The sequence below is a fragment of the Nycticebus coucang genome, chromosome 5 (assembly GCF_027406575.1).
Source record: "Nycticebus coucang isolate mNycCou1 chromosome 5, mNycCou1.pri, whole genome shotgun sequence".
In the NCBI taxonomy this organism is placed as follows: domain Eukaryota; kingdom Metazoa; phylum Chordata; class Mammalia; order Primates; family Lorisidae; genus Nycticebus; species Nycticebus coucang.
In genome coordinates this window covers 33,673,055-33,690,004 of record NC_069784.1, presented here as the reverse complement: position 1 = coordinate 33,690,004, position 16,950 = coordinate 33,673,055, and the positions used below count along the sequence as shown (strand labels likewise).

The 16,950-nt window shown below is 33.8% G+C and overlaps 1 protein-coding gene across 3 annotated transcripts in view; it reads left to right on the top strand.

Annotated features, from left to right (window-relative positions):
* COL11A1 (collagen type XI alpha 1 chain) overlaps positions 1-16,950 on the top strand; it is a 209,532-nt gene that overhangs the window by 107,681 nt on the left and 84,901 nt on the right. For all 3 annotated transcript variants that reach the window (XM_053591954.1, XM_053591955.1, XM_053591953.1), the window contains 7 exons: positions 161-268; positions 3,842-3,895; positions 9,509-9,562; positions 9,691-9,735; positions 9,866-9,919; positions 10,038-10,082; positions 12,800-12,853. In XM_053591954.1, coding sequence (XP_053447929.1) covers positions 161-268; positions 3,842-3,895; positions 9,509-9,562; positions 9,691-9,735; positions 9,866-9,919; positions 10,038-10,082; positions 12,800-12,853 — 414 coding nt within the window. The remainder of the gene's footprint in view (positions 1-160; positions 269-3,841; positions 3,896-9,508; positions 9,563-9,690; positions 9,736-9,865; positions 9,920-10,037; positions 10,083-12,799; positions 12,854-16,950) is intronic.

Here is a 16,950-nt window from a genome sequence, read left to right as displayed (position 1 = left end):
GAGGTTGATGCAGTCAAACCCTTGGAAACCTCCTTGTCATAAGCCCAACATGAGTAAACACACCAAGAGTTGAGTAATCTGACTTCCTGATAAACTGTAATCTACGCCCTTCAATCTCCAGATATGTTTTAAGTCACAAGGATATTTATCTGTGCTGTAGGGAGAAGTTGGTCAAGTAGGCCCAAGAGGAGAAGATGGCCCTGAAGGCCCCAAGGGTCGAGCAGGCCCAACTGGAGACCTGGGTCCTCCTGGTCAAGCAGGAGAAAAGGTTAGTACATGACTTTCACTTTACAGGTCCTCTTGCTGATGATGCGACGTTGTCATTTTAGAATAGTTCAGATTACTGAGGTCAAGACCAGGCATTTGGTTCTCACCTGTAATCTTAGCACTCCAGAAAGCCCAGCCAGAAGGAATGCTTCAAGTCAGGAGCTCGAGACTACCCCAAGCAAAGGGAGATCAGTAGAAAAAATAACTGGGCATAGTGTTAAGTTCCTGTAGTCCTAACTACTCGGGAGGCTGAGGCAGAAGGATCACATAAGCCCAGGAGTCTGAGGTTTCACTGAGCTCTGATGATACTACTGGATGCTACCAAGGCAACAAAGCGAGACCCACTTTAAGGTTTAAAAAAAAGCCAAGATGGGGACTTCTTTTGTATTCATGTCTTCTTGCTCCCTTCTGCTCTCCCAGGCCACGCAGACCAGCCACTCTTAAAGCTCTTTCACACTTGAGAATTTGAGGTGGTTAAAGAAAAAAGAGTAAGTGAAAATGCCAGACTTAGACGCTGTCTGTGTTCTCGGGTCTTGGTGTGCTCTTGGCCGAAGAAAGACCAGACACACCAAAATCAAGGCAAGCGCGCAACAAAGTTCATTGAGAAAGAGAAAGATAGATTTACAGAGGAAGAGAAAGATACAGGATTACAGAGCAAGACAGGTTTGCCAGGGATGCCCTGTCATGGTAAAAAGCCTTTGGTTGTGGTCTGGTGTTCTATTTTATACTGTCTGGATGGGGCCTTCCTTGTTCAGATGTCACTGTGGAGACACTTTGATGGACAGTAAATGAGATGACAATTAGCCTCAGGTCACTCTATGTCATTTTCCAAATCCTACTGTGCCTGGGCCACCTGGCCTGTGGACTGGGGATCTCCTTCATTCTTTGGCCGGTAGCCAGGGTGCCTTCTTCCCCAGGAGGGGCACCTGCCTGCTGTCCCCCAGCACCCCAGAAAAGCCAGAGTTCCTAACTATCTACCTCACAGAAATTATGTACTTTTGCTGTGGACCAAGTAAAATCGTCTTTTTCCCTCAAACCAAAATGTACATTTTTCTGTTTTTGTACTTAAACATGAATTTTCAAAGGATACGTTTTTACAAAATACTCTCATCAGGCCCAATTAAAAAGACTTCACTATTGATCTTGTGTTGACACAGGCATAATTATGTTTTCAGATGTCCCCAGATGACTCTAATATCCATTGGTTTGAGAGTCACTGGGCATTATGTATTATGTCAACAATATTTGCAACTATTACATTTAAATATATGAATAAGATGCAATTATGCCTTCACAGACTATTTCATGATATGGTAGACATTTTATAATGTTATGTGATTTTAGGTGAAAAAAATTATAAGTGTTATCCCATAAATATAAATAATAATAAACACTTGCTAGCATAATTTGAATGATTCCCTTTCTTTTTATGTATATGGCATGTATATAGAAAATCTACATTTTCTACAGTAATCATGCCATTATTTTAAAAGATAAATCTCATGCTATTTAAGAAAATTATCATCTTTCCCTCTTCCTACCATTCAATCCCAGAAAGAAAATATATAGGTATTGAGATTGTGAATGGGCAAATACAGAACTTTTCCTCATATCATAATGAAGTATCTGATGTGACAGTTCTTACGCAGTTTTTCACTTTGAAACTTCTACAGTTTCATGCATTCACAAAGTTGTCATTTGTGAACTGATGGACAACAGCCTAGTGTATCAGCTGCAGTAGGAAAGATCCCGGCAGACCAGGATGAACAAGGCCCTCAACCTTCCATGTAAAGCGCTCAATTGCCAGTAATTGAAAGTTATTCTGAGATTTCTTGTCTTTTTTTTTTTTTTTTGAGACAGAGTCTCACTTTGTCACCCTCATAGAGTGCTTTGGCGTCACAGCGCACAGCAACCTCAAACTCTTGGGCTCAAGTGATCCTCTTGCCTCAGCCTCCCAAGTAGCTGAGACTACAGGCGCCCACCACAATGCTACTTTTTTGTCGTCTTAGCCTAGCTTTATTATGTGTAAATAAATTGTCACACAAACTATTTTACGATATCTAGAATTTAAACTGCTATATAATTCCTGTTCTGTAACATTTCTATTTTTAGTATTTGTCCCTTTATTGAAGTTTCCTATCATCATATTGAGAACACAAATTTTTTGTCTGAATTTTTTCAAAATGACTCTAAGATGAATAAGAGTATAATTCTCATGTGGTAATTGGCATAGATGACAAATAGCTTGTGAGCATAATTAGGGAATTTCATTAACCTTGAAACTGATGGCATAAAACAAGTTATGATAACTTGATGTATCCAAGGGGACATTATTAAAAGTATACTTCTTAAGAGTGTGTTTGCAAGTTTTCTGTGTGAAGACTACTTACCTATCCAGTCTTGATCATGATTCAGACAACTGTTTAGTTCCATATACCGAAGTGTAATAACAAGGTCATAAAGTATGTCCTCAATTTCTTGCCTCACATCGTCCAGCAAAATATTTATTTTTGCCATAAGGTTCTACTCACCTTTAACGTTGCACATACCAGTTTGGACTTATGTTTGTTTCTTTTCCTTTTTTTCATAGTAGATTGGAAATACTGATTCTGTGCTTGCTAATATTTAAGACATTAATAATACTTTATGTAGAAGTATGCTTTTATAAGTATCTTATTAAGGAAAATGATACACAGTAAAATTCCATAAATATATGTTATTCAATTTATTTTGTTTGTCTCTGTACCTGTTTTTTTTAATGATTTGGTTGGAAAGAAATTTCAAGAGGCTAACTTTGTTTTTATAATGTTTTAAATTGCTTAGTATATGTTTTACATCGTTGGACTTCATTATAACTTACAATTGGTTTTGGCATTTGCAAGTGAGAGGTAATCTCATTGCAGTGGCTTAAAATAGTTGCGTACCCGCCTAGAGAAATGAACACTACATAAAAACATCATTATAATTAACTATAGCTTCAACATAGGTTACATCGCTTAATCCAGATTATTTGCAGATATTTGAATAAAAGAAAAAATTGTCTCCAAAGTTGTTTACAAATTTCTTTGTATATCTGTTTAAATTTTACTTAGTCATTGAGAAAAGTTAAATAACTCATGGTGACTTTATATTTAGACTGGGATATACAAAATGACTTTATCAAAAAAATTTACCATAGTTGGAGTGATAAAATCAAAATGTGTTCCAGTTAAATTAATTAACTTAAGGTATTATTTCATTTTAAAAAGCCTTAGGTGTTTTTACTCATGCTTTATAATTCACAGAGGGTTTAAAATTCTCTTTAGATCAAGGCTTCATGTCTCTAAAGAAGGTAACATCACTTACACAACATTGCTGAAATTAGGCAACAGTATAGTCTTAGAAATGTGCCCAAAGCAGCAATTTTCTTTTCCAACTCACATGAAGAAATATAATAAAAGTAAAAGTATGGCTTAAACTTTGTAAATCTTCCTTTTGAGTATTCCAATGGGTGGCTCGAATATATAGGTACAAGTACCTTAATTCAACTTAGAGTAATTGCTTTTATTATCATTCTTTTTTTTTTTAACTTTAGGGGAAACTTGGAGTTCCAGGATTACCAGGGTACCCCGGAAGACAAGGTCCGAAGGTAAAACGATTAGCTTAATTTTTATAGTTTATCAACATTTCATAAAAACACTTATCTTATATGATTACCTTACAGTTTCTACCAGCGAAACCATGAGTGCTTAAAATATAATTTTACAGAGGAAAATGGGTGAATGACTAGCTGGGATAGGGAGCGCAGAGAGCCTAGATGATTAAACAAGTGATTAACGATTGACGTATTTTTAAGAGACAGATTCTCGAAAGAAAGGAGTCATCAGGATGTCCTTGGAATTGGAATGTGTAGACCTATTCTGGAAGTTTTGAAGTTGATGAAATAATGTATAATAGCTTTTCATTTCCTTTCTGTTACCATAAGGGTTTGAGTTACCACCTATTTTTAGGAAAAAAAAAACAAAATTTATGCCTCTTTTTCTATTTCTATTGCCCTCATTTCCATTTGCATTTGTTTCCCAGCATTGCCACAACAAATCTCCACGACTGTAATTACTTAAAACAGCAGAAGTTTATTTCTCACAGTTCTGGAGGCCAGAAGTATGAAATTAAGGTGTGGCAGACTTTGAGTAGTTACAATAAGGGGGTTAAATAAATTAATATTTAAGTGTTGATTAGTTATAGTGTAGTTATGCCATTTTTAAATGATACGTACATGAGACTATATCAATGTTGTACCTACTTGTCTGTGTTCGACTCATTTAACATAATAAATATAGCAGACAGGGAAAATCCTGGGTATATAATATCCTCAAACATATATTTATTAATAAGTTTCACAGATAATCATGGGAGACAAAACGTTCTTTGCCCTGACGATTGTGAACTGCATGGACTTGTGTGCACTGATCATTATGCTTTAGGCTTTTATTTTAGGTTTACTGTTTTGTTTTGTCTTTTTTTTATTAAGTCATACACACATAGATCGTGAAAACATTTACGCATAGGTGGGGTGCAATGTGTTTTTTTTTATACAATTTGACGTGCTTACATCAAACTAATTAATATAGCTTTTACCTCATTTACTTGATTATTGTGTTAAGACATTTATGTTCTACACTTGATAGATTTGACTTGTACCCTTGCAATATGCTCCATAGGTGTGGTCCCACCATTTACCCTCCCTCTATAAAACCTTCCCTCTCCCCTCCCTTCCCACTCCATTTCTCTCCTTCATCCTGGGCTGTAGTTGTGTTCTGTCTTTCATAAGGAATTGTGAGTAAATGTAAGTTGGTTCCATAGAAGTACTGAGTACATTGGATACTTTTGCCTCCATTCTTGAGATACTTTACTCAGGAGAATATGTTCCAGGTCCCTCCATGTAAACATAAAAGAGAGGCACCTGTGGCTCAGTGAGTAGGGCGCTGGCCCCATATACCGAGGGTGGTGGGTTCAAACCCAGCACCGGATGAACTGCAACCAAGAAATAGCTGGGCGTTGTGGCGGGCACCTGTAGTCCCAGCTGCTCGGGAGGCTGAGGCAGGAGAATCGCGGAAGCCCAAGAGCTAGAGGTTGCTGTGAGTCCTGTGACATCATGGCACTCTACCAAAGTTGGTAAAGTGAGACTCTGTCTCTACAAAAAAAAAAAAAAAAAGAGAGAGAGAGAGATAAAGTCACCATCTTTTTTTTTTTTTTTTTGCAGAGTTTGGCCAGGGCCGGGTTTGAACCTGCCACTTCTGATATATGGGGCCAGCTCCCTACTCCTTTGAGCCACAGGCACCACCCTAAAGTCACCATCTTTTTTAATGCTGCATAGTATTTCATGGTATACATATACCACAATTTATTAATCCATTCGTGGGTTGATGGGCACTTGGGCTTCTTCCATGACTTGGAAAACATTATGAATTAAGCTGCAATGAATAATCTGGTGCAAATATCTTCTTTGCAAGGTGATTTTTGGTCTTTTGGATATAGCAAATCCTCTACTAGGAGTATATCCAAAAGACCAAAAATTATTTTGTTTGTTTTGTCTTATAATTTTTCACTGAGTTTCCAAAAATTACTTTTTTGTTTGTGTAGAAATGCTGAATATATTGAGTCCTTCTACAACATTCATGCTGTATATATAATTTAAAAAATAATACAAACATCATGTAGATGTTTCTGGCTACATTCTGAACAATGATTAATAATTTCAAATTTTAAATATTGTCTTAATATACTGCTCTGCCTCCCAGTTTTCTTTCTTTTAACGGTCAAGCAAAATAAATAAATATCATGAATAAAAATAAGCCACTCACTGCCTATCATGGGACTTCAAGCTATCCTGAGATTACTTCATGAATTCTTTACCAATTTGCTAAATTGAATTGCAACAGTGGTGTTGTTTTGTTTTGATTTGTAAAGAAAAAACTGTCATATTACTTGAATGAGCACAATGTTAATGAGTGTTTTTGAAATTCTGACTCTTTGTGTGTGTTTTCCTAAAACAATTCTTTGATCAGTATTCTTAGAATTATTTTTATTAACAAGATGCAACAAAATAAAGAGAATGTTTCTTCCTAAAGGAATCCAACATTTTTTTTTTACTCTTTCACCTAAATGCCTGGAATTTTGATCGTGATTTCTTTTATGTTACTTTTCTCTATAACTCAAGTTCTTTCTGTGTTCAAAAGATTTTAGATTTCTTCGTTCTAAAACAAAAATTATGGACACAGCAAAGATCAAAGACAGCTTCACACTTTTTTCCTATGTGGAAACTAGTGAATTTTGAATCCTTTTAGATCTTTATTGTACTAGAAAGGAAATGTGGTTGCTAATTTCTTTCAAGCAGTTTAAGACCTACACTTGGACACTATAATTTATCTAATGACTTAATTGCAATTTAAACCATAGGATACTCAAAAGACATACCACCAACTGTACTATAAAGGAATAGCTGTTTTATAAAGTAAAATCTATTTTAAGGTAGTATACTTTTATATTTCACATAGCATTAAAATAAAATTGAAAGTCCTATGTTTAATGATTGAGCTAATATCACAGTTAAACTTTGACTTTTCCTTTTGTTTGTTTCCCATATAAAATGGATAATGCCTTTTCATAAATAACTAATAAATAAACAACTACAGGCCTACATGAGAGGAAAAACACAAATTCAGGAAGGGAGAAGGAGGGAAGACCCTTCAGGAGGAGGAAGGGTCTCAGTATGCTCCCACCTAACGGGCACCATCTAGGGGCCTATGGCACAACGCCTAGGGGAAGGACTCAAATGCAACTTGGACTTTTCCTAACCTAATTATACGTACTGTTGGTAATAATCTGAAGTGAGAGACTGCATAAATTAAAAAATCCAAAATTGACACAGAAGATTAATTTTTAAAGATGAAGTGTCTATAAATATGATTCGTTATCAGTTTTAATCAGGACAGAAATAATTATTTGCCCTACCCAAATTTTTATTTCCATACTGAATTATACTTGCTTGTCAAATTCCTGGAGTAGTACCTTAGTAATACTCTAGTAGGTGTAACTTTGTCTGATTCTTCATAGAGAAAAAGAAGAGACTTCAAAAGTCTTTCAAAAAATCTAATTCACAGAAAATCTTCCCCTGTCGTGTGAATATTACATATCCTAACAGTTGTCTTCACATTGATCACAAGTTTGTTTTATAGACATGACTCAAACTACATTGGGAAACACGTCGTTAAAAGCAGCACATTTAGGGTTATTATTTTGACCATCAGCTACTATAAGGTGTCACATACAATTTTTTTTACCTTCTTTGATAGCATTGTGTAGGTAATGTAAATGGGTAGCATCCTACTTGCCTGCTAAGTATGAAATATTTACTACCTTCACTAAGGGAACAGATCTCCTGCATGTTGGTAACACGTGGTACTCTACACCTGGCAGTTCCAACTGCACATAACTTAAGAATACAGCTTCTAGAACAGTGGTTCACAACTTTCCTAATTCCGCGACCCTTTAATACAGTTCCTCATGTTGTGGTGACCCCCAACCATCAAATTATTTTTGTTGCAACTTCATAACTGTAATTTTGCTACTGTTATGAATCATAATGTAAATATCTGATTTACAGGATGATTGAAGAATGTATTTAGGTGACCCCTGTGAAAGGGTCATTCGACCCCCAAAGGAGTCGTGATCCACAGGTTGAGAACCGCTGTTCTAGGAGTTCAGACTCCACAGCACACGCGACTTGGAGAGGCTGGAAAAATGCAGATTCCTTGACCTCACTTACAGAGAGTCTGTTTCAGTTTCAGTAGGTCTTGAGTGTGACTTGACAATTGATATTTTTAGCATCCACTCCAGACTATCCAGGTATAGAGGAGACATTTATGCTGATGATATAGAGGAACCACTTACCATCAGAAAAACATTATTTTTAGAGGTAGTTTAGTGCAAATGAGTGGATTCAAAAAAGCAAGAAATGTATTCAAGTCAAAGAAAGCTTTGTTATATTTCTCTTAGTTCATGGAGAAGTGTGTAAAATTGCGATGTCTATTTCTCACTGCTAGACATCTTACATGTTGCAGCATTTATCCATAAAATAGTCTGAACAGGAAAAGTAAATATTTGGAAGCCTCCCCCCACTCTTTTGCGGTATCTCATAGTAAGTTAAAGAGCAGAGATCTGAACCATGATTTGGTCTATTTCATGATGCAGTGATGAGGCAAACCAGTCACAGTAAATCAAATAAATAACTGTCCAAGCAGATAAAAATTTAGGCATAAGCAGCAATGAAATAGAGATATTTGATTATTGGTGGTTATATTGTGTTTTATCTATAAAATGTGACCATTTATGGACAAAATGAAATAATGCTTTTATGTGCTTATTACATTTTGAAATCATTATTTATTGTCTATCGTTATTTTCATATCCTGCAGTCTACTATTCTAATATCCCATGAATTGAAGGAACCCTAAATATATATTGCCCTATTCTGTGGAAGAAAAAAACTATACCCAAAGAGGATAAGTGGTGTACCAAACTTACTTACCCTGATACATGGCAAATATAAATCTTTAATCTATGTCTTTAGAATTCCCAAAACAGCATTTTATGCATGACTGTGTGAGTTAGACTCCTAGTTGGATATAACTGTGTTCAGATACCAAACAGGAAAGGTGGAGGGAGGTTTTCAGTCTATAAAATTTGGTCCAGTTCTAAAGGTGTAAAAAATATCCAGTTCTAAAGGTGTAAAAAATATTCCAGTTCTAAAGGCATTAACTGAAAATTATAATTACATAAATACTGTAATGTAAATTGAGAGAAAATTTTTTACAAAATCTGTTTTAATACTTAGCTATTCATTCTTATGAAAATAGAATTTTAATTTTTAAGAGTTGAAGCAATTAAGTAGAATTATAAGTTAAAATAATATATATTTAAAATGTCCTTTAATTGCTGTTTTTACCATATGAGCTATATTAACATTTGATTATTTTACTTATAAAGGTAAAAACTAAAACATATTTTGTCAATTCATGTTTTCAATGCTTCCAGGATTTCAGATGCCATTGTAAGTTCATTTCCAATTACATACACTAAAATTAAATTTTTGATTTAAACATCACCAGCTGTGACAGAATCACTGCGTTCCAAAAGAATTGCAGTTTATAGCGGCACGTGTTAATTGCATACTCATTGTTTATTATTTTTATTATCATAGGGTTCCACGGGATTCCCTGGGTTTCCAGGTGCCAATGGAGAGAAGGGTGCACGGGTATGGTATATAAGTATACCTTTATGATTTAATATAAATTTTCTCTATTGAGCACTGTCTCTCAGCATCGAACTCATAATTTACAGAGATACGCTGCTTGTTAAAACTGTTTGAACTGTTTTTGGCAGGGAGTAGCTGGCAAACCAGGACCTCGGGGTCAACGTGGTCCAACGGTGGGTACCTCAATTTAAACAAATCTTTAGTTTTCCGAGGTATTATTTTATTGTTTCAAAAATAAAACTTGGTTTAGTGCCTCTAGATTTGCGTGACAGTAAATCACTTTATGTTTACTTTCATACGCAGGGTCCTCGAGGTTCAAGAGGTGCGAGAGGTCCCACTGGGAAACCTGGGCCAAAGGTAATGTCCACGTTAGCCCAGCTGGACTTTGCTGCATTTTTCTTCCAGATGGATGCTGTGAGAAGGAACCAATACTGATTGTTCTTTTCTTTCTTTTCTTTTTTTTTTTCATTGCCAGGGTACTTCAGGAGGTGATGGCCCTCCTGGCCCTCCAGGTGAAAGAGTACGTATGGTCCAGCCACATAATAGAAAATGAAAATTAATATTTTTATAAGTGTTTAAATGTCTGGGCAATGATGCATATGTCTGCAAATACATGTACACATTTACCCACCAAATTTAGTGTGTGTTAAAATTTTTTTGCTCCTTAATTTACTCTCCTCCACTAGTAAAACATCTTAACTGTTTATGGGCTACTAATTTTATTATAGAAAAGAGAAAAATAATGTGTGTGACTGACCTAAGGCGAAACTCTTAAACATTAGCCACATTTTTTATTTTAAATGTACTTAAAACCCCTTTGCCTTCTTATCCACTCATCTCGCTTTTTCTACTGCTACTCATTTTGTTCATGGCATTGGCAGCAGCATTAGCCATTAAGCCTCAATCAATACACGTTCAACTCAGGATAAAGCATCTATTCCAGTAAATAGAAACACTATTTAGTAAATTGATTTTTAATTGATACAACATAAAGCCAAATACAGATGCACAAGCATGCCTTTTGTTTGATTTTTTTTTTGACAAAATATAGCCTCTTTTTAGCCAGATTTTTGAAAGCTATCCTTTTGAAAGAATTTTAATATTAAAATCTGTATTACCTTCGAAGCAATTAAAATCATTTCTTAACATTCCACATGATTTTCAGTATTAGGGACCTGTGTGAATATATTTTTGTATATTATTATTATTTGAAATATATAGTTAGTGTTTAACAAAAGGAAAACAGAAACATCATGTGGTTATAACTTAAAACTGAGAGTATTTCCTTTTATTTTTGCAGTAAGAACAATAAGTAAAATTTAGTTTCTATTTGGCAAAAATGTGAGTAGATGATACATAAGAATAAACAATTTAAGGTGTTGGCTCATGTTTAATTAAAATTAACTTACCCTAAATATTTCTCACCTTCACAAACTGTTTCCAAATTAAGTCTATTCATCCTATAAATTTTGAGTTGATGAAAATGGATAGATTTGAAATATTTTATGGTGAAAGTTATATAGTTAAATTAACCAAAATGGCTAAATCATTAAATTGGCATAGAACAACTTAATAAATAATAGTACAACTGTAAGTTTTATTTTTATACCACAAACTATTTTTCTCCTGACATTTTGTTTATAGATTCCAAAATTTCACATACAGTAATATTTCTTTATAAGTGAATACAATTTTGATTTTGCATTTTATTTTGAAATACGAGTGTGGTCAACATAATGATTATTTGTAATTGTAAAAACAATTTAAGCCTGAGAAAAGGACGGTTTGAAGATCAAAGTAAAGAGTTTTTTAAAAATAATTTAGAAATGCATTTTTAGTTAGCATTTCTACGTGTTTTCCACATTCAGAAAGGGAAAACATATTTCCTACATTCCACGTAGTTGATGAGAAATTTTCTTTCAATGCACTTTCATTTGCTGCCAACATGTTTTGAGTATTGTGAACTATTTAGTTAATGTCTGAAGCACATAGTTGAAAAATTTCAGAAGTAATGTCAGAAAAGATTTTCTTCAAAGTGTATGAGTTGGAAAGTTCAGTGAGAGAATTTTGCAGTACCATTAGAGAATTTTGCAGTACCATTAGAAATATCTATTTTTGCCCATTTCAGTAAACTTGTTTTTAAATAATATATTCATATTTAACTATATGTATAGTTATATATATTCTATAAATTAAATGTAATTTCTCATAATCAAAAATTTCAAGATGTGATACCTGTTACTACAGAGTTAGATAATAGTATGGATAGCTTTTTATTAGTTTTAAGTTTACCATATTCAGCAAACACAAAACAAAATCGAACAAAACCGAGACACCTAGTTAACTTTGAATTTTGCATAAGCAATGAGTATTTGTTGGCATAAATATGTCTTTTATAATATTTAGGATATGTTAAAAATTATTATTCATCTATAATTCTAACTTATTTATTTATTAGAGATGGAGCGAGCCATGATGATAAAGTCCGTGATAAAAGGCTACCTTTTATTAATTTCTTTTCTGCCAGCAACATAGTATAATAGAGTCTACTTTTTTCACTTTAAAGATATGCAAATATAAGAAAGGAATATTACAGTTAATTAAGCCTCAAGCCAAAAATGTTATTATAATAGAAATGTGTATTTGGCACAAATGTTGATGTGTGTATAATTATGCAATAAATTTATTTTCATATTATCTACAAAGAAAGTTTATACATGATCAAAGCTGACATCCTTAAAAAATATATATTAAATGCAGGGACTAGGTAAAGGAATCTTCTAGGGTTTTTTTTTGTACTAGTCACTCATATTCCCTTATAGTTCTCCATGGCTAGATTCAGATCATTTATAGAGTCACTTAAAATAAATTTTTTTTCCTTGGGGACTATGAAATTAAATTAAATTAAAATATCTCCTATAAATGTTTCTAGCCAAAGTTAAAATTAAAGAACCTGCAGAACATTTCTTTACGTACATGTTCTATTCCCTTTTCAATGTGAATTCTGAACATTTAAAGTGTTCCTGAGGTAAGCGCATTAATGTGATTTACAGTGCTGAGTACTGAACAGTGTGAAAACCAATATCCCTTTTGCTTGTAGATTGGCACTGTCATGTCATATTGCCATATATGTGACTACAGTGAAGAAGTTGTGTGCTACATATTTTATCTGTGGAAATAAACTTTAAAGCAAAAATATGTTGTTAAATTTTCTCCACTGCTTTTTATTTTTTTTAGGGTCCTCAAGGACCTCAGGGTCCAGTTGGATTTCCTGGACCAAAAGGTCCTCCTGTAAGTACACTAAGTATCATAGTTTTTCTTCCTCTGTTTTTCATTTGATAACGTTTTCAAATTTTTCAGAGTCACAGCTTATACTTTAAATAATTTTACATATCACCTTGATAATCTCTCTATGAAACTGGCATTTTGCATTTTTTTCATAAGCATGTCCATAAGTGTTTTTAGGCCACGTGGACAGATCATTGTTTAGCAAAAATGCCGAGAAAAGCATAACCTCAACATGATGATACCATTTCTATTTGTATGTATTGTGAAGAATTGTTTTCCCGTGTAAGATAATTTTATTGTCAAAGAAATTCAGTAATGTCAAAGAATATATATGTTTTCAATTTGTGAAGTTCATAGATTTTTTTTCTGAGTATAATTTAAACATCTCTGATAAAGTGTTCTTTCAAAATATCTACAAGACTATAGAACAACGTGAGTATTTTTCTCACAACTACTTTTCTACTACAATGAATATTTTTGGTGAGATTAAAAATTATTAGGACATTTTAAATATTTGGCATATTAGAATTTCTCTATTATTTTCCATCATCAAATACTATTATCTAAAGTTTTTCTAATGTTCCGATATTGCATCACATTAATATTTATTTGTTTTTATTATGTCTCCATGGTGCAGCCTTTCCTTTCTTTTACTTTACTCTACATTCCTTTTTTTTTTTTTAGACAGTCTCATTTTGATGTGCTGGGTAGAGTGTTGTGGTGTCATAGCTTATAGCAACTCAAACTCCTGGGCTAGAGCCATCCTCTTGCCTTAGCCTCCCTAACTGGGACTACAGACGTGTGCTACCATATGCAGTTAGTTTTTCTATTTTTAGTGGAGACAGGGTCTCACTCATGCTCAGGTTGGTCTTGAACTCCTGAACTCAAGCCATCCGCCTGCCTTAGCCTCCCAGAGTGCTGGGATTACAGATGTGAGCCACTGCACCTGGCCTCTATAAGGCATTCTTAATATAAAACATAATAATTCTTATCGAATCATATTCCTTTTAAAAAATGTGTTTAGACTAATTTTCATTTGAATACCTTTGTCAAGCATATTTGCAAATTTATTGAAGTCCTTTATTCACATTAAAACGTTTGTGGGACCATAGGGCATGCTCGGGTTTTCTTCCTTCCTTTTTTTTTTTTTTTCTTTCTGAAACCTCTTCAGTTTCTTTAAAAATTCAAAATAAGTTTACTACCTTTCTAGGATGGTAGTTCTCAAAATGTGGTCCTTGGTCCACAGTAGCACTTGGGATATTGTTAGAAATTCAAAGTCTTACTTAGGTAATCAGAAATCTGGAGAGGTCCCAGCCCATGCTTTAACAAAACCTCTAGATCGTTGGGATGCCTGCTGAAGTGTGTGAACTACTGTCCTATTCCAGACTAGACAACACTACCCAAACTATAATGTGCATGGAAATCACTTTGGTGAATTATTTATTTTGAAATACCTATTTACTGTTAAACATTGATACAGTCTCTTACTTTATGCAATTCTTTTAGCCAGTGTTTATAATGTTACTTTAACACTGAACAGTTTTATTACTGCAAACATATCAAGAAAGGATTATTATCTATATTACAGTGTTTAAAAGGATCAATACAAATAACTAGTATTAATTATAAGGCAATGTTGATATCTTCTGCATATTACGTTTACCCATAATCTCTGTTTGGCTCCAAATATAACGTTAAAGTCCATGCAGAGTTTCACAGAGAAGTGAAAACCCAATTCCAAAAGTGATTTTTCAGAAGCATTTCCGTAAATAATTTAAGCCATGTTCATAGATCATCGTTTAGCAACATACAATCCAGTGATAGGTATGACTTTTTCAGTCACTTCTCTCATGTATCTTTAAACGAGTTTGAGCATGCTCCTGCACGCTTGTTGTCTCTAAGAGGGACTGGAAGTGTAATGAATGCCTGCGTGCCTCCTAGTTGGAGAGACAGATGCTGTTAAGGAACACTGCTGAACAAAATTATCTTTAGTGTTTCCCTGATGAGTGAAACATAAGAGCGTGAAATAAAAATACTTATCATTTCTCTCATATGCAATTTCATGAAGTTTGGGAAAGAAATAACTTCATATGTTTGACATATTGAGAAACTCGACCAATCTCTTCTTAGAGATTGACCCATCTTCCTTATACCAGGAAAATAATTTTATGTGTGTGTGTGTGTTTATACATACACATATAGAATGAGTGCTTGGAAAAGTTTATTAAGATTCTGTTAATCTTATGCCAGTGACAGCATATTTTGTCATTCATTTAAGAAAAAAAGTAACTTAAAGTGATTAAGATTTTCAGCGTGATTATTAGGAGAAATACTCCATTTACAGAAGAGGAAAGACAATCAGAAGTGAAAAACATCCTTGAACAATAATTTATAAGTGTTTATTTCCCCACAAATTGGCTTGCTCTATCTGCACGTCTTCATGTAGATAATCTCTGTCTTGTACTAACTAGTAAAAGACGTAGCCTCTTCAATGGTGTCTACTGTTAAGTACTTATTGAAAAATTATTATTTTTAAATAAATGTCATCAAATCATGTGGTAATTAGTCTGCTTTATTTTATTGGATATTAGTGTGAAGCCATTGCCATTATTTGCATTAACTGCTTGACATAAGTACATACTTAAATCAGGTAAAATAATGACAACACCAATTCTTTAAGTAGTCCATCAACCCTGCTTCCTCAGGAAAACCTTTAAAACCATGTTGCAATTATCCCCAGATGGCATCATTTAGAAGTCAGATCACTATTTTAAAGAATTATAAAATTTTGCAGTGAAAATACTACCTATATCAGTAATTATGAGATATTTAGTTTTTACACCTATAACTTTGTTAGAAAACATTTTTTTTTTTTTTTTTTTTTTTTTTTTTTTACAAATGGCAAAACATGTCATTTGAGAAGCAGTTACATGTGGCGGGGGCAAAAAGACCGATGCATTTATCGTCCTCCAACTGTCATCCTCTGTGTAGAGCCTGTCATGGCTCATAGGGACAGACATTTATTGCCATATGTATTAAAATAGTTCTAAGGCACAGAAATTGTTTTTATTTGCTATTTTTTAAAACTGATCTTCAATGGCATCTACTGTTAACTACTTATTTCTGTATTTTACTTCTAAACTAAGGGCAGAGCTAAGTCTTACATTACTAGACACCTAGTGACTGATACAACTGGTTAAATGACATCCAAAAATGTTTAAGGCCCTTGGTTAAAAGGACTCCAACACTTCGGTTTTGGTCTTTTGGGGGAGAATAGCACAAGAATCATTGAGGGGGTCCTGGAAAACATGAGAAAATCACCATACAAACCACGACTTTGTGAAATATTACAACAGTTTTTAATTAGAGCTGGTAGTTCACAGGGCACACAATGGGTCAGTAAGGATGGGATTAGGAAATAGAGCTAAGGGTGTGATGTTGCCAAGGTTTTTTCTCCTAAACGAGCTAGTAACCTAGAAAAAGTCTTCCTTTGAAGAAAGCTGTATCTGAAAATCATACTGTTCTGAAACAGTCTTTCGTTCAAACTAGCTTTATATTAACATATATCAAAATAGATGTTTGAAAATAGACTTATTTTAATAGTTAACATATATAGTGAGAGGTATGTCTGTTGTTACTAGAAATGTCTTTATTAAAATGATCACTTCTTGTCATTTATCCAGAAGGGTGGGAATATTTCTGTCTAGACTGATTAACCATGTTTTGAAATTTGAACTTGACACCTGATGGTTTCTTAATAGAATGTTAATCCATAAAGCATACTAAAGAAGCAATCTATTTCTCCTTAAGTATTTAAAATATAAGACCCTTACAGAGTTGTTTACTTTAAGTACTTAGTTAATTGCTTTATTTATTACTCCAGACATGACAAAGCGTCCTTTACAAAAAAGTGAATAGCAGAGTAGATTTTCTCTCCAGTACTTAATAAACATTATGATTCCCAAAGTATATGTAACAAAAACTATTGGGAAAAATAGGTCCCGATATGTCAACATTAGAGCATAATGTATTTTTTTTCTTTTATTTGAAGCAATTTGAGAAGTAAAATGACATTCTTTGAGTTATTTATTTTGTATTCT